The 19,567-nt window shown below is 35.5% G+C and overlaps 1 protein-coding gene across 1 annotated transcript in view; it reads left to right on the top strand.

Moving 5' to 3' along the window:
• ZFPM2 (zinc finger protein, FOG family member 2) overlaps positions 1–19,567 on the top strand; it is a 479,651-nt gene that overhangs the window by 113,737 nt on the left and 346,347 nt on the right. Inside the window, exon 3 of the mRNA XM_053559355.1 lies at positions 7,953–8,054. Within this exon, the coding sequence (XP_053415330.1) occupies positions 7,953–8,054 (102 nt within the window). The remainder of the gene's footprint in view (positions 1–7,952; positions 8,055–19,567) is intronic.

The raw sequence follows: 19,567 nt of genomic DNA on the forward strand, positions 1-19,567 counted from the left end.
AAAAAGCAAAGCAGAGAGGGAAATAATTCCTCCACGCTGATGAAAATCTTGACCATGCTGTGTGGATTATTGCTCTTTCTGGTGTGATCACCAGTAGCTAGGCTGTAAAGGAGGGGGTGCTGTGGGAAGACTCAGAGTCTGGATGTGTCTTGTGATAACATGTTTGGGACTATCTCTAGTGTTGGAAGCAAGGTGTGGATTTGAGTTAGAAGGAGGCTGACATGACCTAGTAGATATGGAAACTCCGTCAGGATTAGCTTTACCTATCAGAATAGGCTTGTAGAAGTGGCTGCAGGACTCTCTGGTTCACGTCCCGATTGTCCATGATGAGAGAGAACCACTTCTAAATTCTGTTCTGATGGAGGGTTTTTCCGCTTATTTAAAATGCATAGTTTTTATTTGCTTTGCTTGGTTATTGGAATAATTAATGACTCAAAGCATAATGGCAATCAGTGCATTCATGCTTTGTCTAATCCAATCAATATTTACTGAACACCTACTATGTCAGATATGGTGAGACCTACGGTGGATACAATGGTGAGCAAACACAGGGAAGGTTCTGGCTCAGCTGGAATTTAGTAGGGAGGTGGACAGTAATAAATAATTACACAAATGGGACAGGGTGATTTGACCTAGTGAGAAAGGTCAAAAAATTGTCCTTAAGAATGTAACACTTGAGCTGGAATCAAATTCTGAGTAGATATTAACTGGGTAAAAAGAAGTAATAAGGTTTCTGGTAGAGGGCCTGGCATGGGGGTGACACCAGCTTGGTGAGCAGCCTAAGAGAATAATAGGGACTATCTTGCAATTGACCCAGAAGAGATAAACATGGGTTGGAGAGACCTGGAAGGGCAATGATTTTATGGCAAAAGACAGGAAATAACGAGAGGAAGCAAAAGAGAAGAAGTTAAATCTTTTGACAGATCAAATATTAAGTTGCAAATCTGAGCTTTGCACAGGCCATAGTAGAGAGAGAAAATGGAAGTGTAAGATCTAATGCCAGTGGTCAAGCAGTAGGAGAAATAGGCTTTATAAGGAAAAATAAATATCCCTTGTTTGTGAGCGCTGAGAGCTGATCTTCCTTGGGTGTTGGAACTAGCATGAAATGGGGGCATCCAGACATGGAGAGAAGCCTGTGTTAGTTACTGGCCCAGAATATGCATTTTCTGTTGGCTGCTCCTTTAGCATTTTGAATGTGTGGTTTGAACAGGGAGCTATCTATAGCGACTGCCTTATATTGTAGTAATGGAGCACTACGTTACTGAGAGATTGCTTATGAATCACATTCTTAAACTAAGGCAGATGCCAGCAAGCAGAAGGCAGAATGGTTTCTTGATGGCATAACAACAAATCTGCAAATAGGTAAATTACAGTATGGGATGTCCTCATTCAGAGACTGTCAGGCATTGCTGTGTCTCTTCCTTGGAATAGGAATGTCTTAGTTATGTAGAATCTTCTTCCGATCAGAATGACATTAGTTGCAGCAAGGAAGGGATAATAAGAAAAACAATATATATATTTATATATGAACTTTGAAATGTATATTCTGGAAACATATCTTAGAGTGTCTTGTTTTCCCATTTTCCCACACTTGCTTATATATTTGACCCTTTCAGGTGCTCACTGAGAGAAATAATGAGGAAGAAAAATTCTTGAATGATACACTGATGAGAAGTTGCCTTATTTTACCTGCTGTGGACATTTCCCCGTTGCTCCCAATCTTTGGTGCACTTACATGGAGAAAGAAACTTTTCCCTTAGAAGATAATATTGACAGCAGGGATAAATAGTTCTCTAGAAAGAATTTATCAGGCACTATTCTTTATTCTTAAAGTTAACAATATTTTAGTTGTGACTTTTATATGATGTCGGTAATCATAAACATTAGTATTTGCAGTAATTTTTCCCTTACTAACTATGATACATCGCTACAAATTTTAGTAGTCATGCTTTGACTTTAGAAATTGAGTTTCTGCCGGGCATGGTGGCTCATACCTATAATCTCAGCACTCTGGGAGGTTGAGGCTGGTGGATTGCCTGAGCTCAGGAGTTCAAGAACAGCCTGAGCAAGAGTGAGACCTCATCTCTAAAAATAGCCAGGCATTATGGCAAAGACATATAGTAACAGGAGGCTGAGGCAAGAGGATCACTTGAGCCCAGGAGTTTGACCTTGCTGTGAGCTATGACGCCAGGGCACTCTACCAGGGCAAGAAAGTGAGACTGTGTCTCCAAAAAGAAAAGAAATTGAGTTTCTTCTTACCATAACCGACTTAGCCCCGGACCACTGTTATCAACTGTTTCAGGATTGTTTCTTCAGCTAGAGCCTCAGAATGTATAATAAATTAAATGGGGATTCTATCCTTTCATTCTGTTTATTTTTCATTTTGTGGGGTCTAAAAACACCTATTGTCAAAATAATGACATGCAAAATGGGAAAACCCCAAATAAGTTACCGAAAAGTCACATGCGTTAAAAAAATAATTGTATACTGAATATAACTCTCCAGAATATGGCAAAACCCTACATTTTATTATACAACTTTATTAAGTTAAAGGGAGACCTGAGTCACACACTATGCCAGGAATTCACAAGCATAATGGACCTATTCTTTTCAAACAGTTGAAATGTTTAGAATTATTTTAGTTGTTACCATAAAAGGATAATAATTGTACATTTTTTTCTTGTTTCTAGAGATATGATCATGTCTGCAATTTGGTAATATAGAGTTAATTTAGCATGACATTTTGTTTGGATACTCTATAACCAAACAATTGTTTTAAGCCAAACAGTATTGCAAGGCTATTAGGCAAAGCAAACACACACTGAATCCTAAACTTTAATGTCCTCGCCCTTCAATATGAGCTGCTGTTTTCTGTTTTTGACTGTTACAGTCCTTTAACCAAAGCTATCTTGTCTGATGATAAAACCATAAGTGTATGAAGCTCACACATTTTTCATCTCTATTATGACCTTATCTTTCATGAGCCGCTTCTGTGAAGGTATCCTAACTATAGGAAGCACCTGGGAAACATATGTGATATCTATTCTCTGATAAGCAGTTCTGAACAAGAAAGTAGATCTGTCACTTCTGAACTGTTCATTGTTAAAAAATACTTTGATGATTTAGCTGATTGCAAAATACATTATAGGGATGACTAACAGCTACAGTAACACTCCTAGTCAGGAAAGTTCAATAGTTATATTGTACACGAATTTCTATAAGAGGTTAATATCGATAGGAACTACATGGATTAAAAGAGCAGGGTTGAGAAAGGCTGTTTGCTTGCTTGACTGCTTTCAAACACTGCTGCTATTTTGTGCTGGAAAAGTGACTGTCTCAGAATGTGGCGAATCTTTAATTTCTACAGAAGTGTTTAACTTTCAGTGAAAAGGTGTTTGTTTGCATTTTTGAAATTATTTTTGCCTGGCATGCAGAGCCACTGCTTTTACGTTCTTACCCACAATGCCTAATGTGGTAGGTAAAGATTCTGTTTCATGTGTTTCAAAGACTATATTCTAGTGTATTTCGCCGAGTCATTTATGTGTGCATTGTATTGCTCAATAACGCCTTCAATTTCCTTCTATAGGGCTCTCAGTGACTCTGAAACCTAGACTAAGAAAAATGGAAGGGCCCACAAAATATGTCTGATATCTTTTAAAAGAGCAACAAAAGAGTTTAATCTTGCAATGAAAAACCATTAACTCCATAGCCATAATTTTAGAAATATTATAGATTTTGTTACTGCTTGACATTTATTCCATTTCATCATCTTATGAATTGGTCTTTGCATATATGTGGTGATTATCCCTTTAAATATGTTTGTGCTTTGCTGAAAATACACTGAAATTTCTATTTAAAATTATGTGAATAAGGAATGTAGACAGTGTACGAGTGGATGGCAAATGCATTATACCTCTTTCTGTAATTCTCTTTTTGGCACCCTCTTCTTTCTTCCTTTCCTTTCCCTATCAAAAAGGATTTTGAAGCAATATCTTTACAAACTTGTCATTATTACCTTGGCTATTAATTATTCATGCCATTTTGCAACACTTCTCTAGAGTACTGATTTCAAACATAGGAGAATAAAAAAATGGATGAAAGTATAAAGAAATGATAGGCAATAATGTCAATTCCATTTAAATTAAGAAACTGAAGTTGGGTTAATATCAAAATAAAGTTCTATTTATAAAATTTCCACGTGAATAAACATATCAAACGGAAAGAAAGAAGTCTCTATTGTGAGGGAGAAAAAAATAGTTTCCTAAAAGTAATTCAGAGATTTCACATTTGATTAAATTATTTTTAATCATTGTATTTTTCATTAGTAAAATAGACTAAAAATGAATTATGTAAAAACATTACCATAAAAATGAGAACCAGTTTCCTGAGACAAAATTAGAAGATGAAGGGTCTAGAAGTTGAAAAATGTGACGTATTTTAGTTATTAAATAGAAATAATGTGCTGACAGCAATTAATTAGCAAATGTAATGATATTGCAGGAAGTTATGGTAAAAAGAATGAAACCAAAATCTAATTATTTAAGTGGTCAGCAAGAAATAGTTACTGATTTAAGCATCTGGGTGTAGTTGATTTTACTAAGTGCCAAGTAAAACAGTGATGCTTGGAAAACAATCCTCATAAAGATCAAATCCATTAAACATTTTATTTTCACATGTAAACATAGTAAAGAAATGGGGCTTCTGTCTGATAAGGAGAAAGCTGCTGTCAGATCGTATCTTATTGCTGGTAATGTTGTAGACTCTGACTGCAGTATCCCATTAAATTAGGAGCATGGTCTTTGGAGTCAGACTAACTTGGGATCAAATCTTAGTTCTGCCACATACTATTAATGGCAACGTGCCCGGGCATCTTTCCGCATCTCTGCCTCTTGGCTTAGTTTTCTGCACTGTGAGGATACAGATACCTGGCAGAACTGTTGAGGTGATGTTCATATAGCATTTAGCAATATACCTAGTGCTGAGGAGTACTCAAGAGATAGTTACCATGTTTAGGTTTAATAAGGAATCTGATCTTGATGGAATGACCTCTGCCTTATTCATCTTTATGATTTCAGCATTTGACACTCAGCAGATATTAAAATGAATACACATTGAATTCTGACCCATTTTGTTTTCTACCCAAAGTGTATGATTTCATATGACATTCTTATGTTCTAGTCATCTTTCCATTTTTTGTATTTTTTCTTTTTAAAAATGATTAGTTAGCAGGAACTTTAAACAATTCTTTCCTCTGTAAATTTATTCTTAGTAATATGATAATACTGTGTACTTCTTACACAGTTTCATAAATAGCTGAAAACAGGTGCAAAGTGTAATTTATTTTGAGCTGTTAAATGTGTATAATTAAATGTATGCTTCCTTAAAAATTGCAATATCATAAGTAGCTCTAATCATATGTGCTGCATAATGAAAGAAATTAGAGAGAATCATTTAGTGAATCCAGATTATCAATACTGAGGATTGTTCCAGATATTTGTTCACATTGAAATCTCAACTCTACAGTTCGGATTCGGCAGTTAAGGAATAATTAGTGATAATTTGTTATTATATGGAATTATTAATTCAATCAAGCCCTGAATAGGTTGAATTTTAGTATTTTCATGTTGAGAGAGTTCTCAGATTTCTCTGTGCCAAGGGGGCTTACAAGAGACTCAAGTAGGCAGAGGCAGGCTGAGGGGCAATTGGTTAGTGCAGGCCTAGCAGGGTGTTCATATTTTAAGAGCCATAGAGGCTACTTGCCTGTGTGGGCTGAGGACAGGCCCTGCTAGAGTCTAAGATGTGAGAGCAGAACTCATCCCTGATTTCCATGAGGAAGTTGGTTGATGCAGCTCTGTTCTATGTCACCTATAAAAAGGAGCATAGAAATTAAAACTCTTGTTTTATTACTCAGACTTAGTGCCTTTCTTAAGATACTTGGACCTTGTCTTTCATTTTTGAACTTACTCTCTTTAGTGGTTTTATATTTCCCTAAAAGGAACTGTCTTTTTTTTGTATACATCCAAATAATGAACCTACTGCAAATCTTTAAACATGGTGTAAGCTCAATAAATATTTTCTGGAGGGGATTTCATTGGTATTCATTCTGATCACTCTGAAAGGAAGAGATAGTTTCCAAAGAGCTTCCAATTCCAGACATGGGGTTCAATGGTCTGGTTTATGTATTTTATTTTTTACTACCCACCAGTACCAACGCTCCTCAGCTAAAGGAATGAGGCTGTCACTGGGTCTTACATTCCTTCTCCTTACCTTTATTCTGTCTTTTTTTTCCCCCAATTCGTTTTATGAACTCCATATAAAAATGGATATAAAATTCATTGAGTTTAAAGTTCAGAACTCATATTAACCTTACATTTGTGTCATTAAAATAAAAATGAATTCCTAAAATTTTTGTTATATTCAGAATTACTTTGAAAGTTTTAAAATTCAGTGTATTTTTTATATACTCATCTAAAGACTTAAGTACTATTAGAGATGATTTGGACAACTATGTGGGAATTAGTTACTGAATACTTCAGAGAGAGCTAGATGGACAATCAATTTAAAAATGTCAGCATTATTAGATTCAAGGTATAGTTGCTGTGATGTTGGTATTCATTTTATTTCTGCATTCACATGTTCTTGATACATTGTTTTTTGATTTTTGGCACCATATATAAGTTCTCTAACTTATTTTATATTTTTATGTGCACATAATGTTAAAGTGGACTACTTTTCATTAAAACAACACACACTTTGTTATATTATTAACGTTATCACTTAAAGACACTCATTAATTAGAATTTTTACTTTTAAAATATGATTGCATTGTTAAAATGATTATCTTTTGCCATAACTATATTTTTGCTCTGAATATTACAGTTTTTATGTGAAAATGATGGCATATAATTATGGAAACTAGCTGTACTTATTCAAGGATACGGATAGTTTTATGTCTTCTTACAATGCAAAATGTTGACTTGCTGGCTTATCATTTAATTATGACCTTTTCGTAGTTCATTTTAAAGGAAGGAGGACCAAGTTTCAGTAAACATAAAGCCGCGGAAAATAAAAATCTTCAAAATAATCTAAATTCAAGCAAAGCCATACATACGTATGAGGGTGTCCCAAATTTTACGAAGAGGCAGCAAGCATGGAGAGAATATTTTGTAAATATCTTGTAAAATTTTGAAATGACTATTTTGTAAATAAAGATCCATCTAGCTATAATCTACCGTTGCCTCTATGTATGATGTATGCTGACTTTAGAGGTAATTTTTGGGCCATCCTGTATTACTCTCAGATACTTAATTTTTTTTCTTCTATATCTTGCCATTATAAAAATTATAATTTGGAAATAAATGGGCTAACTTTTTCTGTCTTAAAAGTCCTAAAAACTTATAATCTGCTATTTGATTTCATTTTTTTTTTTTGTAGAGACAGAGTCTCACTTTATGGCCCTCGGTAGAGTGCCGTGGCATCACACAGCTCACAGCAACCTCCAACTCCTGGGCTTAAGCGATTCTCTTGCCTCAGCCTCCCAAGTAGCTGGGACTACAGGCGCCCGCCACAATGCCCAGCTATTTTTTGGTTGCAGTTTGGCCGGGGCCGGGTTTGAACCCGCCACCCTAGGTATATGGGGCCGGCGCCTTACCACCTGAGCCACAGGCGCCACCCTGATTTCATTCTTTTTAAGAACATTAGTAACTCCAAAGGAAGTTTTATATGTAATGTTCGTTATTATTGATAGTACTAACATTTATTTATTGATAACTAATGCTAATTTTTTATTATGAAGCCACAAAAGAGATATCAAAATGATTAATCATGGACATTTGGCAGTGTAACGGCAAACCTATAATTGGACAGCTGATAAGGACATCCTTCTGTGAGGATTTGAAGGTGAACTCGAGGGCTTTGCTCATTTCTCTTTCTCTCTGTATTGGTTTGTCCAGGTGGTGAAGAAAGACTCCAGGAGACAGCGGAATCAGACGGGGACACACAGTCAGAGAAACCGGGGCAACCTGGAGTGGAGACAGATGACTGGGATGGACCAGGTAGGACAGAAAACTTAAAATTCAGCCGCAGATTGCTAGTGTTAGGAATTCACATTCTTAAACTTAGCTTGCAAGAAAAAGTTTCTGTGTAAGCTGGTGATATAAACATTTAAATGAATAAGTTCTACCTCTGTTTGAAGCCTTCATCATTTTTTCTTTCATGTTCCTATAAAAATCAGTCAATTCTACTTGCTTTTTCTTTGAACAGAGAATCTTTAAGCTATATCCAAATTCAAATCGGGCACAGTTCTACAGCTGATAAACAAGCAAGGAAAATACTTTGAAGAACTATCACTTTTCTTTTAGTCTTGTTATAAGTCATAGGTTGAACCTCCATATGTATTTAGAAGTTTAGAAAATATCAAAAGATGCTTCCCTTTGGATTCAATGTTTTGGCAGCATTTTGATTTGTAGGAGTCAAATTAAATTTGTTTTTAAAGATCCTGACATGTAGTCATTTCAACAAAAACCCTGATTAACATACTGCAAAACACTAATATAATTCGTGATTTTATGTAAATGTATAATGTTTGTTAAGTACTCTGAGGAAAAGAAATCTTTACATTTGTTGCCAACTAATTTTCAATTGATGGTACATTTATAAATAGAGACTCTTGTGTCATAAGGTTTAAAGATGTAAGTGAGTTTTGAAATAGTTTTAGCCATAATTTTCAAAGCAGTAACATTTTTCATTAAGAAGGATCCCTGTATTTCAATCACATTTTCACCCTTGCATGACTTTGCAAATTGCTGTCTGCTGTGCGTGAAGAAGAGAGAAACTCCAGTGGTAATTTTCTGAAACCAGCAGCTGGAAAATATAATGCAAACAAAAATGAAGATTCAGCATATCTGATTATTATGATGTCATTTCTAACGTTATTCATGATACACACAAATGTTTGTATTCGGTATACTATAGCATAATGCTATACACGATTTTAGACCAAAATGTATTATATTTAAAGTAACTACACTGCCCCATTTTCTGAGTTTGAAAGAAAAGAGAGACTTCTTTTGTCTATTGCCTAATGCGTCTGTCTTCTGAAGGTGAGGAAGGATTTCCTTGATTGAAAAATACACAGGAAAAAATCTTCGAGAAATCTCAGTTTGGCAATGAGGTTACATTTAACTTAAAAAGAATGGGTGAATTTTGTATCTTGCGGTTCTTTTTTCATGGAATTAAGTATGTATATGCTATTTAAGAAATTTTTAGGGTGGCACCTGTGGCTCAAGGAGTAGGGCGCCGGTCCCATATGCCGGAGGTGGCGAGTTCAAACCCAGCCCTGGCCAAAAAAAAAAAAGAAATTTTTACATTTAAAATCAGATTAAATGTCCTTTTAGATATGCTTGCGTGTAGAAAGATACCATGTAAGTTGCTGTCATGATGGGGTAGGTGGAGGGTTTGTTTCCCCTTTGTTTATATCTGAGGTCCACAGCTTCTCTGGTGACTTGGGAGTAAGTAAACAAATTCAGGGCTTGACAAATTGCCAAATGCATGCCGCATGCCCAATGCCACCCTTTCCAGGATGTTCTCCCAAAATAAAGTTAGTATTGGCTAAAAAAAAATGAAGGGGAGAGAGAGGGAGCAAAGTAAAGAATAATGCTGCCATTCCAGATGAGAATATTTTCAGTTAAATTTGATTTAATATAATTTGTATTTAGTTGATGTTGGTCAAAATCTTTACACTTTCCTGGGACACAAATGGCTGTGTCAAAACCTTAGGGAAAATATGTCTCTAAACAGTTATGCTTACAAGAAAAATTTTTTATTGTGTATTCTAAAATCAAGAACACATTTTTTATAGCTATTTACCAAAAAAATGAGTTTTATTATTATAAAATCTCTTGAGTTGAGATTGATTATAACAAAAAAATACCCGTTGACTATTTATTACTTTTCAAGGTAGAATTTTCTTGATTTCCTTCAACCAGGAAATTTAGGAGAGCATAGGGGGCTCTTTTTGTACTTTTGCTAATGAAAGAACAATTATTTCAATTATGTTACTCAAATTTTTGTTAGTCAAACAACAGTATTGGCACTTTCCAACTGTAATAAGGAGAGAAAATTGTCTAACTTTTAGAGACAATTTTCAAACAAGATAGAAAATAGGCTCTAGATTCTGTGAATCTATTCTAGATTTAACACTCTTTAGCTGGAGAATTTTGAATTGCTTTATGGTATCTTTCTATGCTTATCTTATTATTTGTAAAATATAGAAAATAATATTAACAACTCTTAGAAAGTTAAATTAAATAATACACATAAAATGATAAAAATCATTATTATGGCTTTGGATTTGTTGAATCTTGAACAGAACCTTTAAAAATTCTTCCCAAGAGTCTTTAATGCCCAGCAGTATATCTGACGCAGGAAAGGGTAATACTAATTGAATTTTAGTTTTGTCAATACTGATTTAGTTTTGAGGTTAGCCAGAAATTACTGGTTACGATATGAGGTAATGAGCCAGGTGTGATTTCAAGGTCTCTTAATGTTAAGGCCCTCCCACTTGGTTCTGACAGTCACCATCGAAAAGACAGTTTTCTCTAAAAATAAAACAGGATCAAAGGACTAGCAGATTAACTAAAGAATTTGAGACATAGCATTGACATCCTTTAAGATGGATCAGGACTTATCTTATTTTTAAAGAGTTTGATTGAAGATGACTCCACAACCTTTCTTGATGGTTCAACTCAATAATGAATCAACTCCTGTTTGAAGTGTTCTAGTTTTATCAAATGCAAATTCCACAGTGTAAAAATGTGTTTTCTTTATTATCAACTGAAAGATCCATTTAGTAATTGCAATTGCTCACCGCTCACACCTTTGTTAGCTCTTATGATTAGGTGGAACCTAAAGAATCTTCAGAAAAATTATCTTGCATGTGAGCATTTCTATGGTGAAATTCTTTAATGTTTAAATGTTTGTGATTCTTATTTAAATATCCTTCAAGGGCCTATGAATCTTTCACAATCTGAATGAAAAGTTAGACACAAACTAAGCCAGTAAAGAGTTCAGGCCAGTACAAAAGTCATTACCTCATTATTTCAGTATTTCACATATCTATTTTAAAATTTCATTGTTCTTTCTTGCTTTTAAAGAAAAATCACCCTGATATACTTCCTTGCTTCGAATATAATTCATATAAATATTTACTTTTCATTATTTTGCCTTCCTGACTGTATTTGCCTGTATTTTGCTCTTATCATTTGTCTTATTTTTAAGTAAATATCTCTTGTTTTCTTTAGATCACTCTCACAAGTTTCATGTTTCATCTTTAGTTTTCCAATATTCTTTTATAGGATATTGGATCCTGTAAAAGAGGGAGCAGATCAATTCCCCTGCTGGTCAATAAATATTCAATAAATATTTATAATGCATTTATTGTGCACTAATAATTGGGAAAAGTGCTAGGGAGAAGTTCAAAGGTATAGCACCATGCTGTCTACACTCCTCTTTTGATGCTATTTCTCTTCTTTAGCTTCTTTATTCATGTACTGTATTTGGGTCATGGATGCAATAATTAAGCATCTCTTAGACTTGAATGTAGAGCGTGGTCTAAATTATAGAAGAAAATGTACAAATTTTAGAGTCAGATCTGTGTTTGCTCTCACAAGCTGACTGTTAGGTCCTGGTGACTTCTGGCATGTTGAACAGCAATCCTTAGTTTCCTTGTCTTTGAAATGGGAATAATAACAGTAACCTCAAGAGTGTTATAAATGTGAGATTTGAAATAGATGATGCTTACAACTTATCTACTGTAGAGCCTGGCAGAGTGGGCCTCGCTAAATGACAGTGGCCTTCCCTTAGCCTAGGACTGAACTTTGTTCAACACTTCTTGCTTTGTCCTTCAGACTGCCTAACAGTTGGAATGTTGACCTCATTTTGAAAAGTGTTTACATTTCGGGCTCTCTCTTTTAAGAAAATCTTTAGAACCATGGTCAAAGTATGGAGTGCTGACTTATGTACCTAGACTTTGAAGGCGACCTGGGGGAGAGAATTCAGGTAAATCTGTATTAATCTATCATCTACCTCTATAAAACAATGACTTTAAAAATTGCATCTTACATAGATTTTAAGTATGCTAATTTTATTAACGCATGACTACTTCTTTTTGCACTCAGGAATAGTAAATAATTTGATATCTCTGGGATAATATTAAGTGATCTAGTTATTGCCATCAGGTTTACAACAGATACAATTGTAATTTCCAGGATCTCTAATAAAGGGAAATATTATGGTACTCAAATGTATAAGTGTGTGTTCCCCCAATTAATGCATATTAATGCAAACAAACACAGATATATAATTTTGATTTCAGGGTACAGTGGCATGTGCCTGCAGTCCCAACTACTCACAAGGCTGAGGCTAGAGGATTGCTTGAGCCCAGGAATTCTAGGCTATCATGCACTATGCTGATTGGGTGTCCACAGTAAGTTCAGCAACAGTATGGCGACCTTCTATGAGCAGGGGACCATCAGGTTGCCTAGGATGGGACAGATGAGGAGGGAGCAGATCAATTCCCCTGCTGGTCAGTAGCGGGATTGCCTTGGTGAATAGCCACTGCCCTCCAACCTGGGCAACATAGGAAGACCCTGCCTCTTAAAAATCTTTTTAAGCAAGCAGTTAATTTAGATTCCTTAAACTTTTCAAGTGTAAACTTTTATTTAAATAGATTTTAATATTTGTATGTTAAGTTTGGACCATTTCAGTAAAAATGAAATTGAAAATCAGATCCTGTCTTGGTGATTTGATGGATTAGTAGAATGAAATTAGGAATTTTTTTTGGCTTATATATTCTAGAACGTTAAAATTTTCTGCTATATTAATAAATTAAAATAAAAGTATCCATCAGAGGTAAATTATTTTAGGGTAATATAAGGAGTGGAGAAAGCCAAAAATGTTTTCTCTGTTTATATCTTGGCTTTCCCAATTTTTGTGTGTGCGACTTTGAGCAAGCTATTAATACTCCAAGGCCTCAGTTTCCTTTCTTATAAAATGGGACTAATAATTAAAAACTACCTTATTAATGAGGTACTATAAGTAAAGCATGGAGCTCAATAAATCACACTTAATACTACTTTTATTCTCATTTTGGCCGTTGTGTCATAGCAGCCCTTACATGGCCTTATATGTGATAAGTCCTCATTAAACATTAGTACAGTGAGTTAATTTTACAAAATGATTTTACAGTATAAAACTAATCCTAGGATTGTGTTTACTGTGTTCTATTCCACCTGATAAATCATGACTCAATTACAGAACTTTTAATACAAATGCAAGTTCAATAATAAATGAAGATAAGATCAGACACGTGTACTTGTTGCTTCTGGACTGAAATTGGTCAAGAAATCTGTAGATGAGTATTGCTATTCAACATTATGGATACACATAGGAGATGCGGCAAGTTTTGCTTTGTGCCTTAAATTAAACTGGGGAGGTGGGGAGTGTTTTGCATAAAGTGGAATGGTTGCTAGAAGACCACAGTAAGATAGTGGCGCACACTTAATGATATAGTTTTTTTTTTTTCCCCTCTTTACTAGTCCAAAGAACGGTTTGAAGATTACAGTTCTGATTTCGTTTCCTTTTTGATTGGGAAAATGTGGTAGATATAAGATCTGGGACATGCCATTTGAAGTAAATTAACAGAAACCTATGGAACATAGTTAACCATAGATACAGTCTGACAGTAAGAAGAATATTGTGAGAAGTGGAGGAAATCCTAGAATGACTGTGTATTACTCTGACAGTGAATTGGTATTATCTCTGCTATCAGATAATGCAGTTATCATTAATTTTCACATTTGCATTTCAATCTTTGGAAGGAAATGACTCTTGCTGGATGAAGATAAGAGCTCTGTACCACTATAATGAACCATCATTTTATCTCAATGCTTTGTGTCCATATGAAAATGAGGCAGGGAGGAGTGTGTGTGTGCGCGCATGTGTGTGTGTGCGTCCACATATGTGTGTATGTTGGGGGCTCAGAAAAAATACGATAACGAAGTGTCAAAAATTGCTACTGACTTTTGAGCCTTTTATGAAACAAGAGGGGGTAAAAATAAATCTTCTGTAGTGTAGTTAAGTGGATATCGGATTAAAAGATGAAAGCCTTAGTCTTTGTAGAACAGAATGTCACGTGAACATAATTAAAAAAAAATGTTTTCTTATTTCCTTACTGTAGTTTGCACTGTCATAAAGAATTAGGACATACGTCAATGCAACTAATTCTTTTTTAAAAGGCAGGTGTTTTGGAAAGACAGTTAACTTCTTTGATTCATAAAGAACTGCATGAAGCATATCACTTTATTATTATTATTATTATTGATATTCTCCAGCTATATAAGAATGGGAATAAAGTATATGTAGACAATGCTTTGTTTTAGAGTTTGCAAACAGTTCGTTTCTACAAGTTTGATTGAGAAATTCAAGTGAAAGGCTAATGAATTTGAATAATTTTCTTCGGACTTTTCCTTGCAATGGCCTTTTAATTAAACACTACTGGGGAATGGATATATTGTCAAATTTTATATTAGGGTCCCCAAAGTATATAATGACATATTTTTTTCAGCCTTATACCTTGCGCCCATGGCAAAATTCACCAATCAACTGTTTATAGCTGATTAACTTAACTGTAAATTCCATCCTGCCTTAAAACTTAGTGCTTGAGGCTGTTATGGGTTGAGGTCTATACTCTTCAGATTCCTATACTGAAGCTCTAACCTCCACTATCACAGAATACAGTGTTCTTTGGAAACAGGATTGTTGAAGATATAACTGGTTAAGATGAGGCCATATGGAAGAAGGGTGAGTCCTTAGTCCAATATGACTTGTTGACATAATTTTCAAGTCTATTTATTTATGTATTTGTTTGTTTGTTTTTAAATTCAGATTAATATGAGGGCACAATCAGGTTACATTGTTCACAGTTAGGTAAACTAAGTTATAGTTGAGCCTTTCACCCGGGGGTGTGCCGTATACCCTTACACTGTGCCCATTAAGTGAGAATTTAGCAACCCTCGTCCCTGCTTCCCATCCCCTTTCCCTTCGCCCCCTCCCCACAACTTGAATTTAATTGTGTTTTCTCCGTCCTGTGGGTGTGTAGTTGTTTATCTATTGGTTTCATATTTAGAATATTTATCACAGCACAATTCACAGTCACCAAGATGTGTAATCAACCCAAGTGACCATCAATACATCAATGAATTAACAAGCTGTGGTATTTGTATACCATGGAACACTTTTCAGTCCTAAGAAAAAGATGGAGACTTTACATCTTTTGTATTAACATGGATCGAGTTTCAAGTCTTTTTGGATGGGTAGTGTCTCTCTCGCAGCACTCATCCCAACACACATATTTGTTGAAACCAATTAATCAGTCTGGAGTATTTTTCACATGCCAAGTTTGGTAGATTGTATCCTGGCGGTGTTGTATAATATGATCTTCTCTACCTCATATTTCTTTAAATTGGTAGTTAAATCTAGATCTTTGAGTAACTTTAGGGTTAATATTGGGTATAACTAAACTAATGTCCATACATATTACAGAATGCTTCCGAGTGCTTATGTAGGCATATGAAGACCGGATGCCCCACTTACCACAGGTGTTCTCAGCCTGATCCAGTGTTTGTAAAGTTTCTGATCAACTCTTCAACTAATAGTTATTGCCGGCATCCATTCTATCTATAAGACTTGTGGAATTGTTTACACATTTTATCATTTCTTCTGTATTTATTAGCTGAAATTATTACCTTATCCACTATTTGGAATATTCCATTTCAGATAAGGAATACTCAACTTGTATTTAGATCCTACAGATCAGATAAAGAGTGTAAAGAGTTCATGTTTAAGGTGAGATCTAAAAGAGAAAAGGCATTCTTAGTTGGAGAGAAGGTAGGATTGGGGGAAAATAAGAATGGTATTAGAGTAATCTAGGCAGAATATGCTTCATTTTCAAAGACCTTGTCATGAGAAGGAAAGTGAATTCAAAGCTACTGTGATTGGAGCTAAGAAAACTAAACAAGAGAGAGATGGGAGATGAAACTGGTACAGTAAGCAGGGTTCAGATTCTTCAGGACCCTGTAGTCCGCAGTAATGTAACTGTATTTTAATCAAGACCAGGGTGAAGACATGTCATAAAGAGAGGCCACACACTCGTATTTGCATTGAGAATAAAAAAAGAAACCACTCTGACTGCTATGTGGAGAATGGCTAGAAGGAAAACAGAAATGCAGTGGGTTTATCAAGGGGTTAACGTGGATATATATATTTGAGAGCACTTTATATATTTTAGGGTCTGTTTATATGTGGCTTGCTTGACTTAGAATATTTTGGTACCATGCCCTGAAGTAAGGAGGATGGAATGAAAGCCTCATTCAGGGGGTGAGGTGATGACTTGGATTTTTAATATGTTGAATTTTCAATTTACTTAGGATATCCAAGTGGAGCTGTTGAATACAACATTGGTCATATAGGCCAGTAGCTGGGAGCAAGGGTCTGGTGTAGACATTTAAATTGGAAAGTCAGCTATGTATGCATGGCAGTGGAATACATGAGAGCAGATGAAATTGCCAACAGTGGGAACATAAATAAGAGTGCTCCCAAATGAAATTTAAAGAACTACTATCTCTAGCAGAAGGCTGGAGGAAGAGTAGTCATCAAGGAAGACTGATAAGCAGTGGCCAGAGGAGATGGGGAAAACCAGGAAAATGTATTATTTTTTAAGAAGGCGGGAGCTATTCCTGGGTTTAATGGTGCTGAGAGGTCAAGCCTGAGATTTAAACACTTCCTCAAATTTAGTGACGTGAAGACATTAGTGGCTTTAACTAGAGCTCTTTCATGAAGCTCCGGTGGTGGCAGAAGCCAGATTGGAATAGGTTGAAGAAACAGAAGGCAGGAGCATGGAATCAGCTATTGTAAACAACCATCTTTGATAAATAAATTTGTAGAATATGTAAATTTTACTGGTGAACAAATAAATGAAATATTTGGACTTCTGTGAAACTGTCTGTTCATTGATGCAATTAGTCATTACATTAGCTGCTTCTTTCTGCCTAATAATATTCCAGACTTTCTGAATTTAGAAGTAGGCTTCCAGAGAAATTTGTATTCCTGTATTAAACTATTCTGAATACACTATCAATTAACTTTTCTAGATTATTTTAAAGTGATTTTTGTTTGTTTGTTTTCTGCTCCTACCACATCTTTAGGCTTTGCATACTACTTTTTTATTGTTTCATTTAAATTTCATCATTTCAACCTGTTCCCCAACAACATTGGTTTACCAAATAGTTTATGATTTTCTTTGAGACTTGTCACATTAATGTAATTTATATGTCAAATTTCATAGTGAGATTATATACAATATACATGTGTACCATATATTTGATATGGATTAGAGGAATGCTTTTTCTTTCTTTTCAGTATCCAAACAGATAACATATTCTGTTACCGTTACTTTTGTTATTTGTTTAACCTCTGTAGCACATTTGGACCTGGGATGATGACGTTTTTGTCCTCATAACAAACTCCTACACTTGTTTCTAAGACTGATACTTGGAGGTTGCAGCTCATTCATTCATAAATATAAATTACATACCCTTGCCAGATCTTACACTTCTTCCTCTGCACCTTTATAGACCTATATTGAATTAATTAATTCAATTAGTTCAAATATTTATTGAATAAGGACTATGCACTAGGCTCCAAGGGTAAAAAGATGACTTAGACTACCTTCGAAAAGTTCATAGTGCAAAGGAAAAGACAGACAAATGTGAAATAATTAATTTCCTCTGAGTACAGTGGTGGAGGCAGGTCAGTGTGTAGTAGCAGCAGAGAGTAGAGGGAGGGCATCTACTGCAGAGTGGGTTGCGTGGGGGTAAGATGCTGTGGACCAGCCTTCCCCAGAGGGAAGGGGCGCATTGCTGGTGATAGTGGTAAGCCTGGGCACTCATGAGATAACACAGGCGATAGTGCTGATTTCCAGTGATCCCTAGCACAGAGTGCTAAATTCTTATTGGACTCACTTAAATTGTTATTGATTGGTAGAAATGTTAAGTTTAGTTAGTTTTTTTTTCCCCCCAAATCCAAGTCCATAGTATGTGTTACTCTTGCTGCCATTTGCCTGCCTAGAAGCCTCCAATTTCCAGTAAGACCTGTTACCTGGAAGGACCATTGTTCTCATCACTCTCATACCTGAGGAATGGACAGACTCTGAAAGACAAAGGAAGCTACTATTTCTGGGAATCACTGATGGGCATCCATTAAATCTGCTATCTGCTGAACATCTGTTACATCTATGAACAATTAAAAAAGCAACAATAGAAGAGTTTCGTATAAGGTCAGCAAAGAAAATAGAAGAAACCTAGTTTGGGCTATCTTATGGAAATCAAAGAGCAATGCAGGGCATCCGTTTTGCTAACAAGTCTTTCCTGGTGTTAGAAATCGAGCTTGGATCTGCTCTTGGGGGATCTTGGAGGGAATAAGAAAGGAAGATGTGGAGAAAAGGGAACACTTCTGCACTGCTTGTGGGAGTGCAAGCTAATACATCCCCTTTGGAAAGAAGTATGGAGACTACTCAGGGATCTAAAAGTAGACCTGCCATTTGATCCTGCAATTCCTCCACTAGGTACATATCCAAAAGACCAAAAATCACTTTATAATGAAGATATTTGCACCAGATTGTTTATTGCACCTCAATTCATAATAGCCCAGTCATGGAAGAAGCCCAAGTGCCCACTGACCCATGAATGGATTAATAAATTGTGGTATATGTATACCATGGAATATTATGCAGCCTTAAAAAGGGATGGAGACTTTACCTCTTTTATGTTTACATGGATGGAGCTGGAACATATCCTACTTAGTAAAGTATCTCAAGAATGGAAGAAAAAATATCCCATGTACTCAGTACTATTATGAAACCAATTTACAATCACTCACACTTTCATATGAAGAATAGATCACAACGATGGCCCAAGATGGAGGAGAGAGGGAGGTTGGGAGAGGAGGGGGGAGGTCAGACTGAGGGAGGGTGAATGATGAGATCACACCTATGGTGCATGATGCAAGGGTACATGTCGGATCTATTAGTATAGAGTCTTAACATAACAATTAAGTAAATGAGATGAGGTATATAACCAGTGTGATGTAAGCATTCCTAATTCTATATGAAATCAGCATATTGTACCCCATAAATGCATTAATGTATACATGATCTATGTGTTTATGATTTAATAAAAAAAATAAAATAAAAAGAAAGGGAGGCTCAAGGCAGGTGGTCTGAGCCTTCTCATCAACATCAGAGTCCTTGACAGAATTTCTGTGCACCCTATCTTAGGTGTAGTTAAAATAAAATTACAAATTGCAATGTACTAATACATTGTCACATACATGAAAGTGAGAAAAAAAACATGCTGGGTACTAAATGTTAAAGCTTATATTTGGGCAAAAAATACAAACATTGACTGGTTTTCATGGGAGAACCTCTTGATGCTAAACAATCATTTCAACTGAC

Source organism: Nycticebus coucang, chromosome 13 (genome assembly GCF_027406575.1).
Source record: "Nycticebus coucang isolate mNycCou1 chromosome 13, mNycCou1.pri, whole genome shotgun sequence".
Taxonomy (NCBI): domain Eukaryota; kingdom Metazoa; phylum Chordata; class Mammalia; order Primates; family Lorisidae; genus Nycticebus; species Nycticebus coucang.